The sequence below is a fragment of the Aegilops tauschii genome, chromosome 2 (assembly GCF_002575655.3).
Source record: "Aegilops tauschii subsp. strangulata cultivar AL8/78 chromosome 2, Aet v6.0, whole genome shotgun sequence".
Taxonomy (NCBI): Eukaryota; Viridiplantae; Streptophyta; class Magnoliopsida; order Poales; family Poaceae; genus Aegilops; species Aegilops tauschii.
The window spans coordinates 635,692,368-635,711,023 of NC_053036.3; the positions used below are offsets into that span (position 1 = coordinate 635,692,368).

At 47.9% G+C, this 18,656-nt stretch overlaps 1 protein-coding gene across 1 annotated transcript; it reads left to right on the forward strand.

The window, feature by feature from the left end:
* Positions 1–8,588: 8,588 nt before the first annotated feature.
* Positions 8,589–11,028, forward strand: LOC109772560 (uncharacterized). Its single transcript, XM_020331237.4, has 3 exons — positions 8,589–8,943; positions 9,059–9,264; positions 10,552–11,028. Exons 1-3 carry the CDS (start codon positions 8,854–8,856, stop codon positions 10,808–10,810), a joined length of 555 nt encoding a protein of 184 aa, XP_020186826.1. The 5' UTR covers positions 8,589–8,853; the 3' UTR covers positions 10,811–11,028.
* Positions 11,029–18,656: the final 7,628 nt, after the last annotated feature.

The window sequence follows — 18,656 nt, forward strand, 5'->3', positions numbered from 1 at the left end:
CCCATGGCCACGTATAACCAATACAAACTAGCAAAATCATTTGTCTCAAAAAAAACTACGCGCTTTCTTCCCCGCTGGCCTTTCAAGATGGCGGCCGCTCGCCGCCCCACGCTTCGACGCGCCGTGGGGCCGTGGATGGCTTCCCGGAGGACGACATTCTGCCTTGCATCGCCAACCTCGACGCCTCTCTCAGCAGCCCTTGCATCTCCACTCCGGCTCCTGCTGCTGTGGGTTTTCAAGTCGCCGCCATAACCCAGAAGGTTAACTGCCTCCACATCGACGCTGGGCAAGGGAGCACCAGTCAGGCGGGCGGTTCGCCGCATCTGTTCAGCCCCTCTCCGACGGCCATCATCGACGCCCCGCCCGCTCTGCCCGTCCGGCCACGCTCTTCAGCCCCTCCGAAAGTGCGGGCCACTTCTGCTCCATCTCGCCGGAGCGCGCGTCAGGCCGCGTCCGGCTGCACTGTGCCGGTGGCTCAGCGCGCGGCGCTGCGCCTCGTCCAGGAGCTCGGTGGCCTCGGCCCAAAGGATCGGATGACTCCGGCGGCGGCGGCGGCTCTGCTCAAGCGCTTCGACGAGCCTCTGTCCCATAGCGACATCAAGGCGATCGCAAAGCTCACCGGCCTGGACAGTAAGGCCCTGGAAATCGCGGCCGGGATGGCCGGCGCGGATGCTGAGGATGTAGTTTGATCATGTTAGTTTTAGCTTCTAGTCTTCGTCGACGACTGGTCTTAAACCAGTTTGAGTTAGGATTAGTCTTCATGTGTAGTCTTCGATTAGCAGGATCAGTTTGTAGTCATCGCCGGGATTTTGGGACTATTGGAGGCCGGCGGTGCCCCCTGGATAGATGTAATGTGTGCTGTAACCCCTCTGCTTTATATGTTAGTCGACGAAGCGAACACCACTGTTTCCATGTTTGACACAAATTACAGAATCATGTCGTGGAACATTAGGGGCCTGAACGCGCCGGCTAGACGATCTGCAGTTAGAGAGGGCTGCGTCGTGCTACCGGCAATGGGCACGAGAGGGGGCGCGGCAATTTTCTGGGACAAGCAGACCGTCGAGATCACGGATCAGATCATCGCTAGTTTCTCCATCACTGCAAGGGTGAAGATCATTAGTACAGGCTGCTCGTTTTGGATGACTACGGTCTACGGCCCAACTGGCTGCGGTTGCGCCGCCTACAACAGAGCCATGGATGTTGAATGGCGATTTCAACATGATATACCAAGCTAGAGACAAGAACAACTGCAACATCAACAGAAGGATGATGGGCCGTTTCCGCAGAGCAATTGACCTCGCCGGGGTGAAAGAGGTCAAATGCAAAAACAGGAGATTTACGTGGAGCAGTGAGAGGGAGGACCCAACTCTCTGCAGTATCGACAAAGTTTTCTGTAACCTGGCATGGGAGGATATGCACCCAAGCTTCGTCCTCATGGCGGCTTCCACTTCGTTCTCTGATCATTGCCCTCTGATGCTGGCTAATGGAGTTTGGCCTATCACCAAGGCAAGGTTCAGATTTGAGAATTTTTGGACAGTTTTCCCTCACTTCCAGGAGACAGTGCAGCACGCATGGGAGAGGCCTGTCCGCCACGACTGCCTGTTCGTCAGGATGAAGAAGAAGATGGAAAGAGTAGCGGTGGATCTAAAGGTTTGGAGCAAAAGCTTGTTTGGGGGTGCAAAACTCCAATTCCACATTGCAAACGAGGTTATCATGAGGCTCGACGTGGCGCAGGAGGCCAGACCGCTGTCAACTGATGAGCTTCACCTGAGGAAGCAGCTTAAATTCAAGGTTCTCGGGCTGGCAGCAATTGAGAGGGCTCGCAAGAAGCAGGCCTCCAGGATTTCTTGGCTCCGCGCGGGAGATGCCAACTCAAAGTTCTTCCATGCCCGCCTACTCTCGCGTCGTAGAAAAAATTACATCCACTCCATCAAAAAGGGTGACGCCATTGTCACGGAGCCGCGAGAGAAAGCTCAGCTGGCCTTCGATCACTTCGCCTGCGGCCTTGGCGAATCCCTGCAACGGAGCTGCACGCTAAACTGGGACCTGCTTCAGCTGCCAGCCGTCGACCTGCAAGGCATTGATCTACCTTTCTGTGAGCAAGAAATCTGGGCTGCCATCAAGGCATCTCCGACTGAAAAAGCTCCCGGGCCGGATGGTTACACCGGCAAGTTCTTCAGATCATGTTGGCACATTATCAAACAAGATATCATGGCGGTTTTCCAAAAGTTCTACAACCTAGCGGGTGACAACTTTGCTGATCTGAACACTGCCTTCATTGCCTTGCTGCCAAAGAAGGATGGAGCAACAGAGATGGGCCACTTCCGACCGATCAGCCTCATTCATTCCATTGCTAAGCTGATTGCAAAAGTGCTGTCCATGAGGCTGGCGTCTCGACTACAAGAACTGATTTCCCCTGCACAAACGGCGTTCCAGAAAGGAAAATGCTTGCATGAAAGCTACCAATACGTGCAGGGCTATGTCAGGGCGCTCCATCGGCAGAAGAAAAGGGCCCTTCTGTTCAAGCTGGATATTGCAAAAGCTTTCGATTCTATCTCCTGGGCCTATCTCCTGGAGCTTATGCAAAAGCTGGGTTTTCCCCCGAGATGGCGTGATTGGATTGCGCTAATGCTATCATCGGCTTCTTCTTCGGTGCTGCTAAATGGGGAGCCGGGCGATCACTTCTGGCACATGCAAGGATTAAGACAGGGCGACCCCCTCTCCCCTCTGCTCTTCATCATCGCTATTGACCCGCTCCACCATCTGCTTGCTGCTGCATCCGATCTTGGGGTCCTGGCGCCTCTGCCGGCCCGCGGTCCAAGCTTGCGGGTTAGCTTATACGCCGATGACGCTGTTATCTTCGCAAATCCATCTGCTCAGGAGGTGGGCAAGTTGCTTGATCTGTTGGACAGTTTTGGACAAGCCACCGGACTGAAACTGAATCAAAGAAAATCATCAGTTGTTGCAATCTGCTGTGAAGGTCTGAATGTGCCGGATTTGCTACAGGGTTTTGGTGGGCAGATCGTCAGTTTCCCGATAACTTACCTGGGGCTCCCAATCTCGCCAACTCGTCTCAGAATGGTGCATTTCCAATTCCTGATCGACAGATTGAAAACACGGCTGGCCGGCTGGAAGGGCAAGCTCCTTAATATAGCTGGGAGAAGAGTCCTCGTCAGATGTGTCCTCTCTGCCCTACCAACTTTTGCAATGACTGCACTGAAGATACCAAAGAAAATCCTGAAGGAAATGGACAAATCACGAAGACGCTTCCTATGGGCACAAGACGATGAGCTCTCTGGTGGAAAGTGCAAGGTCTCCTGGGAAAAAGTTTGCTCCCCTCTAGACTGTGGAGGCCTTGGTTTACTGGACCTGCAAAAATTCAACCGTGCGCTGAGATTGCGATGGCAGTGGCTCGCATGGGCGCGGCCGGATAAGCCTTGGGTTGCCGTGACCCCTACTCCTGACGATCATGAAAGGGCTCTGTTCGGCAATGCGACATCAATCCAAGTTGGCAATGAAAACAAGACCAACTTCTGGAAAGATTGCTAGATCGGTGACGAGCCACTGTCCACAGCCTTCCCTGCTCTGTTCAGTCACGCGAGGCGCAAAAACAGGTCGGTTCGGATGGCTCTAGCCAATGAGTAGTGGATTTCAGATTTGCAACATGGAGATACTGCCGCAATAGCACCTCAGTTTCTTCAGATGTGGCGGCTCATCGACGCAGCACACATTACCATGGCTCCTGACCAAGAAGATGAAATGACTTGGAAGCTCACTCGCGAAGGTACATACACTGCCAAATCGGCTTACCAGATGCAATGTCAGCAGGCCCCCAACCCAGTTTACAACAGCTTCATCTGGAAGGTCTGGGCACCCAACAAGCTCAAAATGTTCATGTGGCTGCTAGTCAGAGACCGCCTGTGGTGCAATGACAGATTGCAAAGAAGAGGCTGGCCCAATGGCTATTTCTGCTCTCTGTGCACCAGAAATTTGGAAACATCTACCCATCTGATTTGGGGCTGCAGCTTCTCGCAACAAGTTTGGGGGAAATGTGCCAGATGGCCGGGCTGCTCTTCGCTCGCACCAGACACAAGGTCTCCGCTCAGCTCGGCTCAGACTTGCCAACTCCTCATCAACAAGACTGCTACCGCAAACAGGCGCGGAATTAGAACTCTGATCATCATGATCGCCTGGGAAATATGGAGGGAAAGAAACCACTGCGTTTTCCGGGCAAAAACACCTCGGGTGGAAGATGTCATCGCGGCGATTAGGACCAATATCGAGCAATGGAGATTGGCTGGAGCCAAATTCATAGAGTCTCCCTTCGGGGACACAATTAGTGAAAATTAGCCTAATCAGAGAGGAGATAGTTGTACTTTTCTAATTTCATCCATTTGATCACTTGATCTACATGTTTCCGCTGCTTTCTGCTAAATCAATGAAGCCGGTGATTTGCCGGGTCTTTCAAAAAAAACTAGCAAAATCATAGTACCGACCAAGCCGCTCGTCCGCTTCTCTATAGCCACGGTGTGCACCCACACCGGAAGCCTGCTGTTGGCAGTGCGTGTTGCTCCCAGCCGCTCTCTACCATTTCCTGTTTGTCACTTTTTTTTGAAAAAACCCATGGCTTTATCCACTCGAAATAACAGTTACATCGCTTGGAGCATCTAGAGCCGCAACTTACAATTTTGGACCCTCAAATGTCTGTGGATAGTGACCGGCAGGCCTCAGATTTGGCCATTTACAACCACAAACCCTATATCCAAAACACCTAATACATGCAAACACATGCACGTTGATCATGTTGGGTTGTTTAGCGAGAATTGATCGGGTGATAACACCAAATAGCCAGGTTTCAGATGTTGAGTCCCACCTCGCGGCGTGAGGAGCTAGTTGACCGGTTTAAATAGTCGGGTCGTCTAGAAGCGATAAGGTCCAATCATCATTGTATCCTTTGTTAAGGAGATATACTGTCACTATGAATCTTCTCTGCTTAATAGAGAAGATTCATAGTCATGGTCTATCTCCTTCACAAGGGAACATTGATGTTTGCACAACTCCTTTTGTTTGTATTTAATAATAAAATTCGATGAACAAAATAAAAACTCTTTCATTTTAGTAGGCCTATCAAGGTATATGAACGAGATGAACTTGACACTCGATGGACAATCATCAACTGATGAAATGCAATCTAGTGTCAAGCTACCTCGTTCACACAACGAGAATTGATCGACCCATGCTACGAAGGAGAAGCTTGCAGCCATCCGCCGGCTATTTAACTCGGTTGGCATCCGCCTCGCGCGGCGAGGTGGGACTAAAATTTGGGTGCAGAGGTGAGAGAGGAAGGAACTTTGGGTGGCTGCAGGTGCGACCACTATGACCTGGAGCGGGGTGCCCGGTCGCACCCGGGCGCCCCACATCTGCCCTAGATTTAGGCTTGATATGAGGGGTGTCGGTCAGCCCGGACATCTGAGGCCGGTTTGAGGCGCTCGCCTGGGTCAGTTTTTTGTGACCGGGCAGTCCGCCTGGGATTTTGAGGCGGATGTTGGGTGCCCGGCTGCAAATGCTCTTATGAGGAGGCGTATAATTTCATCCAAAGACTCCTCGATCCAATCAAATGTCAGAGAAAATCTAGCCAACCTAGCAAGCTCATGAGCTACTTTATTAGCCTATCTATTACAAAAATCAAAACAAGAAATAGGACAATCAAAAGCCAAATAATAACAATAGTCAAAAACTTCCGCCGCTGCTCCCGCCAGCCGTCATCCATTTTTTATTGTATCAATTACCTCCAAAGTATAACAGTTAATATAGAAATGATTACACCTCGCCCTTAGCGCAAGGGATAGACCGAATCTAAGCGCCAGAGCTTCCACCGTCAGAATATTGGCACACGAATCTACTCTCCAATCCCCATGCAATGAAGCCTTTATCATCCCTCAAGACCGCCCCAGCCATAGCCTTAAGTAAGTCATGATCAAAGGATGCTTCAACATTAAGCTTCATAAAACCCACAGGTGGGGGAATCCAGTGCTCGCCCCTCTCTCCTAATAGAAGCATTTGGAGAAGAAGCAGAAACATAATTAGCCGCCATGGGAGCAAGAATCCCTATAGGAATCTAGATAGCATCTTGAATCTTCTCCTTATGCACGGCTTACGCCTTTCCCACTACAAATACCAAGTGGTGATGGCAATCATCTCACACGTATTCTGGAGGCTCATGATAAATAAATCTTGATCTGGCAAGTGAAGTAAAAATTCTAGGATAGCTTCGCTGGCATGATCAACTTCACAAGCTCTTTCAATAATTTTGCCAATACCTCCTTAGCTTTCTGGCATTGAAACAACAAATGTTTCGTATCTTATAGACAACAAGAACAAGATGGGCAAAGGGGCAAAAAGTTTAGATGTCTATTGGCAAGCAAAACATGAAACGTGTCGTGCAACGTTTGTGAAATAAATATTTTTTGCCCTTAATTTGTGCCGCCGCTTTTGCCACCACCTCAACCAATGGTTATTCCCATCTTCCAAAAAGACCGCTTAACAACGTGCGATCCTGACCCAGCTAGCCCACAACCACTTACTCCTTCAACATTGATGCTAAACAAAGGCCCAAGGCCCAGGTGGTAAAAGGAAAAACTGTACTATCTTCTTCGCCGAGAACAAGGAGCTCTATGCTGTCAAAAAAAAAAGAAGAACAAGGAGCTGTAATGACGTTAATTTATCAGGGATTTGTGGCAGGAACGATCCTCGTGCATACCTGTGCAGGGGGCCTAAGTTTCGAGGTCCCGAGGCGGCAACTCCTACTCCCCCTCCCCCCCCCCCCCCCCCCCCCCCCCCCCGTTCTCAGGGCCGGCCCTGTACCGAAGCACACATCTTGGTAAAATGCCTAATCGAAAAGGGTAAAATGCCTAAAACCCAACAACATCACAAATGAATGATGCCTTACGGTGTTTTTGTTGGATAGTCCTCAAAATCATTACTAAAACACTAGGTGCACAAAAAATGTATACATGGAATAGCAACAGTTGGTCTTGTTTATTCATTGATTTGTTTTTGAAAGCCAATTGTTGGGTCTTGATGCTTAGCATCACTTTAATGAAAGCTATGGCTATGTGCACCCGAAAATGCAGAGGGATTAGAAGTTTTCTCGCATAAAAAAAGAATGGAGAGGCATGATGGCTATGTGCACCCGAGAATGCAGAGGGATTAGAAGTTTTCTCGCAAAAAAAAAAGAATGCAGAGGCATGATGGCTATGTGCACCCGAGAATGCAGAGGGATTGAAAGTTTTCTCGCAAAAGAAAAAAAACGAGTGCAGAGGCAGGGAGGTTGGCCCTTCATTTTCAAGAAAAAAGTAGCTGCGAATTAAATATTTGCATTTAGGTAAACCCAAAATTGTTACCTGTATTCCATTTTAACGCTAGCAGGTCGCTATCGAATTGGAAGGATCGTGAAGTTGCTGCTGTGAATTAACGCGGGCCAGAGTATGCAGGAATTACCCACCCCCACGGACCAGAATGAAACGGCGCAGAAAAAAATTCCAGTTTGGCTAAATGACAGTTGACTGATTTTTGAATCGGGGTTAGTCGATTTTTTAGAGTTCGCCGAAGTGAGCCAGAGGGAAGGAAGGAGAAGGAAGGGGCTCGCCGGAGGGCTACCCCATTATCTATCTTAGAGTTTAGGGTGGGGGGTGGTGGATGGCGTGGTGGGGAGGTTCGGCCGGCGACACATTTGGCGGTTCGGAAAGAAGAAGAGGTGAGGATGAAGAAGGTCCGGGCGCCACACGATCTTCATCCAACCGTCCATAAATCGACTGACCCTAATTGAAAAATTCAGTCAAGTGATGTGTAGCCTCTGCCGAAAGATTCGCACGCGAATGGCATGAGCGTTGAGCGTGGAGGTAGCAGACGGAAACAGAGCCATCGCCCCGCACGAAACGGCGGATCGCCGGCGGCCGAAAGAGACGCGGACGGTTGGCCCGTCCGACCCGGCCGACCAGCAAGCTGCCCAACCCTCTAGGCATCTACTAGCATCGACCCCGTGTCGCGCACGCCGGAGGCACTGCCACTGCCACTGGCTGCTGACCGATCCGGCCGTCGTTTTCCTCCGGTGCGGTATACCCGCAGGAAAAAGGACCGCCCACCTCCGGCTCCGGCTCCACCTCCTCCTTCGATTCCTAGGTGCCCACTCTCCGCTTTGCTAGCCAGCTACTCGCCACCGCAAAGCGCACTGGCGCACCAGTGTCGCCGTCGCCCGGAAGAACACCCTTCGCCGACGGACATCTGGCGCATCGATCGGTTCGTCGTCGCTACGTACAGAAAACGGCAAAAAGCACCCCTCAACCGATCGGATCCTTCGCCCGCAAGGAAAGGGAAGCCGTGATCTAAACAAGATAAGAAAATGAGAAAGTGAAAGGGAAATTGTTTCATCTCCAAGCCAGCTCGCCCCGGCACATCAACTGGCTGGAATCGTATAGGTGTATGTATTCTACGAGTAATTTATTTGGTAATCACGCAGCCAGCAGAGTAGGCGGTGGCATCGACAGACTACTACACAGTCTACAGACCAGCACGGCAATCAGCAGAGTGGCAAGAGGAAGAGTACAAAGCGGGAGGGGACGTCAACCTCAGCAAGACCCACCCAGCAGTAGTGGCGAGCCACATCTCCGATGCGCATCGCCTTTCCCTCTTTCCCACCCTCCTCCTCTTATCCCCCAAAGCAGAGGAAAGCCGGCGAGGAGCTCTCCGTGCTCTGCTTAGCAGGTTCGATCCAGCAACCCGTCGATCGATCGCCGGTGCAAGGCTAGCTGCCCAGCCAGCGGCGTGATCTGGTTTTGATCGGCCGGCGACCCCATGGCGTCCATCGTGGTGATCGGCCTGGTGCTCCTCCTCGACATCCTCGCCTTCGTCCTCGCCATCGGCGCCGAGCGCCGCCGGAGCACGGTGAGCCGCACCATCTCCTGGCCAATTCGTTCAAGCATCTCTCTATGTACGCATAATATGTGCTCAGGCCGGAGGCATCGGGTTCTTGAATCTTGATTGGGGAAACTGGGTGCAGGCGCAACTCGGCGAGGCCGAGCCTGGCGGCAGGCGGTACTGCGTGTACGACACGGACGCGTCCACCTGGTACGGCGTCAGCGCGCTCGCCCTGCTGCTGGTCGGGCAGGCCGTGGCCATGGCCGCCAGCCGCTGCTTCTGCTGCGGCCGCGCGCTCTCGCCCGGCCGCTGGCGCTTCTTCTCCGGCCTCTTCTTCGTCCTCTGCTGGTACGTCAGATGACCTGATCTCATCTCGTCGATCCATGGTCGATCGCTAGCTTCCAGCCTGCCGATTAGCATCTACAGCTGCTTATTTGTTCGTGCGATTGCGCCCCTGTACTTCAGGACTTTCGCGGTCGCACACCTGATGGTGCTGATTGAGGAGCGGTGCGCTGGTGTTAGTAAATTATTGCGAGCACCATCTGGATCGATATGTTTAATCTAACGTGTCGGTGTGCTATAGGCATTTGAGCGTATGTTTAATCACATTTGGATGTGGCAGAGATGAAGAAAATATATATGGAGTAGTTGATTCCTAAACATGATACTAACTTATAAACATGTCAAGGCACACTGTCAGTTACTATGAGTGACATTTTGGTCAACAGACCCTACAAACAAGTCACATATTAGCACATGGCATGTCTCGTACGACCTGAAGCTACCAACCGAACGAATCTTTTGCTTCTACACTCTGTTCATCACACGCTATAGAATGCAGCCTAGAGCTCTGTTCGGCACAAACTACAGAGTAGTCTATAACTCTGTTCAGCAAAAACTACGGAGTACACCCTCTGTTCGGAATAAACTATCGCTCAAATGAGTGAACCTACACATAGTGATACACGTCTAGATACACTCATTTCATCTACAGTTAATTCTGAACGGAGGTTGTACAGTCTAGACCGGTACCGACCCTGTCGGCTGCTCCTTGCTCTGAAACTCTGAACTTGTGGGTATTATTGACTGTAATGTACACGCTCAATATTAATTTTACACCCTCAATTTTAATTTACTTGGTACTTTGACCATGTTATTTGCTCTTAAATATTACTCCCTCCGTAAAGCAAATATAAGAGCAAACCCTCTTATATTTCTTTACAGAGGGAGTACCTCCTGACACGCTAGGATTACTCAACCAAATTTTGGTGGGCTCATCTCACATTGGTTTATGATTCGTAAATGTCATTGTGTCCTTTGATCATACCACCCTAAACAAAACCAAATGACTCTCTGCACTGCAGTACAGAGTATAAGCACACAACATTTTTTGTTTGGTTTCCTAACTCGTATGTTCAGCACACTGTTAGTGTAAGTACAGTTTTGAATAGCAATGACTGTCGACAGGGTCGGTAAAACAGAGTACAGTTTTGAATAGTCTGCACTGCAGTTTCCTAACTCTGTTCAGCACACTCTAAAACACAGAGAGTACAGTTTACACCAGCAACGACTTTGTCTGTCGGCAGTTTCTTTCTCTGAAAATTTATCTGAACTTGTGGGCGGTGCATGCTGCAGGCTGACGTTCGTGATCGCGGAGGTGTGCCTGCTGGCGGGGTCGGTGCGGAACGCGTACCACACCAAGTACGTGAGCGGCTACTACAACGAGGGGGCGCTGCCCTGCGCCATGCTGCGCAGGGGCGTCTTCGCCGCCGGCGCCGCCTTCGCCTTCCTCACCACGCTCTTCGTCATGCTCCACTACGTCTTCTACTCCAAGGCCCGCGCCGCGCCACCGCCCATCATCAACGGCGGTGGCATCGGCATGACCCGCATCTGATCCCTGCGGCTATGGTCGTGTCTGTTCGTGTCGTGTGTTGTAGGATAAGTGTGGGGTGAATGTGTGGCTCTGTCTGCCGAGAACAGAGGTTGCTAGTGTTAGTGAACAGCTGAATAGATCATGTGGGATTGTGGAGTGTGCGTCCAAGAGATCAGTCTGTTTGCCTTGAGTATTTTACATTCATGCGCCTTATATTTATTGTATTTCATTTGTGAAAAGGCAAAGACCGTATATTAAACGACAAAGCTAAAATCCTGCCGACCGGTGGTTTGCAACAGGCGCGTACGACTCGCGAGCCGCTCAATCCGAATCCAACGTCGCGCGTCGTCCGTTGTGCGCGCAGCGCGCGTGGCGATAGCCGTTACATCGTTTTCCTCTTGATGACAAGCGGGCCCCGCCGAAACCGCCCGTCTCGCCCAATGCTCACGATCCCCACTCCCCCCCTCTCCCCCTTCGCCCGCATTACTTCTTCCCCGTCTGCCGCTGCGGTGTGCATTCGAATCCCCTCTCGCTACCCTCCTCCTCGTCTGCGACGGTTGCTGGTGGTGGCGCGGTCCGGTTCGCGGCGGACGGCGTCTGATTCTGCGGCGAGGAACGCATTCCCCACCCCTTTGCCTTCCTGTTTTGCTCCGCCGGTATCTTCCCGCCAGTCCACCGTTGATTTTTGGTGCTCGGAGCCTTCGAATCCGGTCGGTTGTTGTTCCCATTAGGTTAGATTAGGTTAGTTTAGGCCGGCTTCTAGTTTCTGAATCGGCGTTGAGGAGCGCATCCCCCCCCAGTGCCCCCGCTCTGTCTTCCTGTTGCTCCGCCGGCATGCTCCGCCGTTGATTTTTGGTGTTCGGACCCTCCGAATCCGGCCGGTTGTTGTTCCCATTAGGTTAGATTAGGTCGCCTTCTAGTTCCAGTTGAATATGGCTCGGAAATTTGGTTCAATTTGTGTGAAGTCGTTGTGTGAAATTAGTCGGCTGGTGGGTGTGGATAGGTTTTCGTGGTGGATAAGCGTGGTCGGTTCTACTAAGGATTTCCCCACACGTTTTTTGTTCTCCTGTTAGTGTTGTGGATGTGGATTTTTAGGACATGCAATAGTGTTTGGTGTTTAAGGATTTTAAGATGTGCATTAGTGGATGAGGATTTGAACTGTAACCCTAAGTTCATTCCCAAAATGTTGTTATGTTGGTTTTGTTTGATGCGTTCTGTCTATCGATTAGGCTTGTGGTGCTCTAATTACCATGTTTACAATGCTTGAATTACTTGTGATGTTTGTTCTGTTTAATTATCATGATGTTGGTATTGAACTTGCCAATGACATTGCACTCAAATTACCAGATGCTGAAGCACTGCTATTGTCGGTGTTGTTTGTTATGGTTAAATTATCATGATGATGGTATTACACTTACCAATGACATGGCACTGAAATTACCAGTTGCTGAAACACTGTTTTTTATGAGTGGTGTTGTTTATGTGCCTAAATTTCTAGTTGTCGGTAATTTTGAGTGGTGCAATCGCGCTCTAATTACCAATTGTTCTTCAAATAGCTACATCCACATTAGGTTGTGTTTTTTGGACTGCAGCCTCGTGATTTTAATGCTTTGCGTTTCTTTTTTTGGATATCTCCAATGATGATGTGCAAGCACTTACCATTATCATGTTACTGTACTTACCAGTATTTTCTAGTCTAACTACATGCAGCACAATGCTCATTTCTTATTCAATGGTCTGGTTGTTTTTTGTGTGCTTACCGGCATCATTTTTGTGATTATTAATGACCATGTGTCAATGCTAATTTTATCAGGGGTAATTTGGTTGTACATCATCAAATTGATGCCGCCTTTCTAACTTACCAATACTATTGTTCCTCATTTATCAGTTACACATACTTTAATATCCCTGTGCCTTCTGTTTTGCTATAGTTTAGCGGGTGTGGTACCGTCTTTGTTTTTTAACCGGATTATTTTTTCTGTAAACCAAGTGCAGTTTGCTTGATTTATTTATCATGGTCATGATAATCTTCTTTTTTGTGACCATGAACAACAACGATATGTTTATCAGCTGTATTATTGCTTTGTCAAACACCAGTTTATAAGTGTTGCTATTAATTGTGATATCAGTTTTTCATAAGTCATTTAATTGGTTTCATTCGCTGATACAATGCTGATAACTGGAATGTAATGGGGCTTGTAGCTTGCACATTGCACATTATGGTCCATGAAAAGAATGTAGACACCATCTTCCCTCTCCATAGCACCTTCTTCATTTATTTGCTAGGGGAGATTTGCATTTGCGTTTGTCGTGGTCGAAGCTCCCACACACACACACACACCACATTTCGTTTTTGGCTTGGGCTTTGCAATCTCAAAACCTGACTACTTCCTTTTTGACTTTGGCCGCCCCTTCGTTGTAGTCTTGGGAGGGTCTAGTACCAACTTTGTATTTGAGGATGGAGCTGCATCAGGATGTGGGGGCTGGATGACAAAAGCATGATTGTTTTCGCTAGCATGTATCGTCACACGCACACTTTCTTGCTGTGTGGCGGGGTTACCCTGTCGCTGCACATTAGTAGCACTTCTTGTTGTGTGGCTGGGTTCTCCTGTCGCTGCACATTAGCGGCACTTATTTGCTGTGTGGCTGGGTTCTCCTGTTGTTTTGCATCGGGGGCGTTTTGGTGCTGTGTGGCAGAGTTGTCTTCATTCACCCGCCCCACATGTATCGAGCAGGGATTCGGCTGTCCTTGAAACGATCCTTTTGCTTCTTCCTTTTCCTTTCTTGCTTTTCTAAGTTGATTATTCTTCAGGGTTTCAAGCTCCTCCTTAAAATTATACAGGTGTTTCTTGCCAATCTGGTTCCATCATCTGTTAGGCAAGCGTCTTTGGCTGATGCCTTAAATTCTTTAATAATTGACGTATATCGCATGACGCTTTTTCCCTCCTCTGGCATCGACTTCTTAACTGTTGGTTGTTCGAAATCAGGTTGAATAAGATCCTCCTCTGGATCCCAAGTCCACCTCTTTAGGATGTACTTTTCAGGTATCTCGTAAACCCCAATCTGATCCATAACTCGTAGTACGTGTGCGCACAGTAGTCCGTCACGATCAAACTTGCAGCAAGTACACGAGTATGTCTCTTCATCCATGTTTGCTTGCACATGGTAGTCCCTGTCCCCATATTTTGGTATTATCCCCCGCACTGAGCTGACCTCAAAATGCCCTAGGTCTCCGTGAGCAAGCAAGTTGGATGCACACCCACTTAGTTTCTTTTGATGAGCTTTCATATATTTATAGCTTTAGTGCATCTGTTGCATGGCAATCCCTACTCCTCGCATTGACATCAATTGATGGGCATCTCCATAGCCCGTTGATTAGCCGCGTCAATGTGAGACTTTCTCCTTTTTTGTCTTCTCACATAACCCCCATCATCATATGCTATTCCACCCATAGTGCTATGTCCATGGCTTGCGCTCATGTATTCCGTGAGGGTTGAAAAAGCTGAAGCGCGTTAAAAAGTATGAACCAATTGCTCGACTTGTCATCGGGGTTGTGCATGATGGGAGCATTTTGTGTGACGAAAATGAAGCATGGACAAACTATATGATTTTGTAGGGATAAGCTTTCTTTGGCTATGTTATTTTAATAAGACATAATTGCTTGGTTAGCATGCTTGAAGTATTACTATTTTTATGTCAATATTAAAACTTTGTCTAGAATCTTTTGGATCTGAACATTTTTGCCACAATAAAGAAGATTACATTGATAAATATGTTAGGTAGCATTCCACATCAAAAATTCTGTTTTTATCATTTACCTACTCGAGGACGAGCAGGAATTAAGCTTGGGGATGCTTGATACGTCTCCAACATATCTATAATTTTTTGATTGTTCCATGCTATTATATTATCCATCTAGGATGTTTTATATGCATTTATATGCTATTTTATATGATTTTTGGGACTAACCTATTAACCTAGAGCCCAGTGCCAGTTTCTGTTTGTTTTCTTGTTTTTGAGTATCGCAGAAAAGGAAAACCAAACGGAGTCCAATTGACCTGAAATTTCACGGAGATTATTTTTGGACCAGAAGAAGCCCACGGAGTATCGGAGATGGGCCAGAAGAGTCCCGAGGCACCCACGAGGGTGGGGGCGCCCCCCCTTACCTCGTGGCCACCTCGAAGACCCCCCTGATTTGTCCCCGGCGCCAACACCTCTTATATATACAGAAACCTCCAGAAAATAACCTAGATCAGGAGTTCCGCCGCCGCAAGCCTCTGTAGCCACCAAAAAACAATCGGGACCCTGTTCCGGCACCCTGCTGGAGGGGGGATCCCTCACCGGTGGCCATCTTCATCATCCCGGCGCTCTCCATGACGAGGAGGGAGTAGTTCAGCCTTGGGGCTGAGGGTATGTACCAGTAGCTATGTGTTGGATCTCTCTCTCTCTCGTGTTCTTGATTCGCTACGATCTTGATGTATCGCGAGCTTTGCTATTATAGTTGGATCTTATGATGTTTCTCCCCCTCTACTCTCTTGTAATGGATTAATTTTTCCCTTTGAAGTTATCTTATCGGATTGAGTCTTTAAGGATTTGAGAACACTTGATGTATGTCTTGCGTGGGATACCCATGGTGACAATGGGGTATTCTATTGATTCACTTGATGTATGTTTTGGTGATCAACTTGCGGGTTCCGTGACCTTGGGAATCTATGCATAGGGGTTGGCACTCGTTTTCGTCTTGACTCTTCGGTAGAAACTTTGGGGCGCTCTTTGAAGTTCTTTGTGTTGGTTGAATAGATGAATCTGAGATTGTGTGATGCACATCGTATAATCATACCCGCGGATACTTGTGGTGACATTGGAGTATCTAGGTGGCATTAGGGTTTTGGTTGATTTGTGTCTTATGGTGTTATTCTAGTACGAACTCTAGGATAGATCGAACGGAAAGAATAGCTTCGTGTTATTTTACTACGAACTCTTGAATAGATCGATCAGAAAGGATAACTTTGAGGTGGTTTCGTACCCTATAATAATCTCTTTGTTTGTTCTCCGCTATTAGTGACTTTGGAGTGACTCTTTGTTGCACGTCGAGGGATTGTTATATGATCCAATTATGTTATTATTGTTGAGAGAACTTGCACTAGTGAAAGTATGAACCCTAGGCCTTATTTCCTAGCATTGCAATACCGTTTTCGCTCACTTTTATCGCTTGCTACCTTGCTGTTTTTATATTTTCAGATTACAAAAACCTATATCTATCATCCATATTGCACTTGTATCACCACCTCTTCGCCGAACTAGTGCACCTATACAATTTACCATTGTATTGGGTGTGTTGGGGACACAAGTGACTCTTTGTTATTTGGTTGCAGGGTTACTTGAGAGAGACCATCTTCATCCTACGCCTCCCACGGATTGATAAACCTTAGGTCATCCACTTGAGGGAAATTTGCTACTGTCCTACAAACCACTGCACTTGGAGGCCCAACAACGTCTACAAGAAGGTTGTGTAGTAGACATCAATAATAAAAATTAAATCCAGATTCGTAGACCACCAAGCGACGACTAGAAGCACTGAAGCGGGCCGAAGGCGCGCCGTCATCATCGTCCCTCCCTCGCCGGAGCCAGGCAAACCTTATTGTAGTAGATAGTCGGGAAGTCATGAATCAGAATAGCAATCGCCGCCGAGGAAAAGTAGTGTATCTCCAAAGAATCCAACCTAAAGATACACGAACACAGACGACCGACGACCATATTCGAGCAGATACATCAAAGATAAATTCACCGAAGACATACCTCCACATGCCCACCGACGATACTAGACGCACCACTAAGACGGAGGCTAGGTTGGGAGAACCTTATTCCATCTTCATGGAGCCACCGTCATCTCGTCTTCCTAAGCAGGACACAAACCCAACAAAACTCAAAGAAACGTCTAAAAACGAAGCCCTCCCACCGGCAAGGGTCGGGATCCACCGCGCCCCTATGGCCCTAAGGCAACCGGAGAAAAGGCGGGCCTGTGACAGAAAATTGCTAGTCAAAATCAAAAGATGCCAACGACAGTGATCTAAGAAACAGATTGTCATCTTGGAGAAATAGTATTTGAGAGGGCTGGACAACCAATGATCCGACAAGAGGTAAACTCACCAACTACTCGCGAAGGCCACCTTAAGAGAAGAAGACACAACTATATATGTCGCTCCGTGCAGCGTTGTCACCGGGAAACCTTACCCCAACCCTAAGATAAACCTGACTCAAAGCTTAAAACGGGCTTAACTGGGCGCTACTCTATTTTTCTGTACATATGGGGACGTGTCGGAGGCTTCCCAAGCTTTCTCGTGGCTTATTTTATCTGAATCATCACATTAACCCTCTACTTGACAAAAATTACAGTCAATTTACCATTGCAATCCTTCAAAATTTTCTCTTCGCAAACCGCTTTCATCATTTTACTGAAACATTGGCGAGCTAGAGCGATCGGGGGAGAGAGCATGGCTAGGATTATGGTATCAACACCATACTCCGGCTAGGGATGAAAACGGAGTGGAAACGGACGGAACTAGGTGCTACCACATTTGTTTTCATATGTTTTTTGCAGAAGCGGAAACGAATACAGGAACCCCAGAAATGAATACGAAACAAATACTACCGGAAACAGACACGGAGTAAACATAGAGCAGACACGGAAACAAAACTATGTGTTGACCAGAACTTTAAACCCCCTCGAATCATAGAGAAATACACACAAAATACAAAACAAATTTAAGGAATTGTTAACATGGCTATAAAATAATATGGTTGTGTTACACATAGGGTAGTATTGTAGTAGTACATGCAAATCCGCATAGGGTCTAGTTGAGTACGTGTGGTAGTAAAAGTTGGTACTCAAATGATCCATTCTGCTCATTGTGTCATTGTATGTTGTTTGGTAGTTGGGCTACAAAGTAGCCATGGGTGTATAGTAGAAACGAAATTCCATATTCATGTAAACGGAAAGTTCCATTTTCACGTCTGTTCCACCGGAAAACACTGTTCCATTTTCGTTTTTGTTCCGCATAAAAATTCAATTTCCATTTTTGTTTTGCAAATTTTTGTTTCCATTTTCATATTTCCTCCCCGTTTCCATTTTTCTCCGGAAAAGCAGAACCTTTCCACTCCATTTTCATCCCTAACTCCGGCCACCATCCCACCTCCATACCTCTACCGACCCTATGACCCACACCACGCCGTTGATATCCCTTTCGTACCATCTACTATACCGCCATATTCCCCTACTGCAAGTGCCACCCTCTCCTGCTACCTCACCAACGGACAAGTTTGCCACAACATCGGTAAAGGCTGACGTTCAGTACCACCCAGTTCTGCTTCCTCCTTTCCAATTTTCCTGCCCCCTGGGCGCAGTCTGACCTTGCGGATCTCCGATAAGTTCGCATGTCATAATCCATCGATGTGGAGCTTAGATCTAACAACCTAGTTCCATTGTGCCCCTCTTTTCATCATCATGGAACTTTTATTTTCCTTGCCATGCACCTCTTTCGCACATTGTGTGTGTGTGAGAGAGAGAGAGAGAGTTTTCATTCTTTGGAGAGAGAGAAAGATAGATAGAGAGAGAGAGAGAGTTTTGATTCTTCATATAGTTGGGTTCAACATTTAATCCTAGTGAGAGATTTGATATATGTTCTTGATGATAGAATTTTCATTTCACTACCCAAATTGGGTTACACTTTTTTTATCTTGAAACAATGTTTTTGTTGTGTCTATTTAGTTCTTAAAGTCGGTTGCTCACCATATTTTTTTGCTCATGATGTTTAATCTTACATTTGATCTGATAAACCACTACGATCTTATTGAAATGACATTTTAG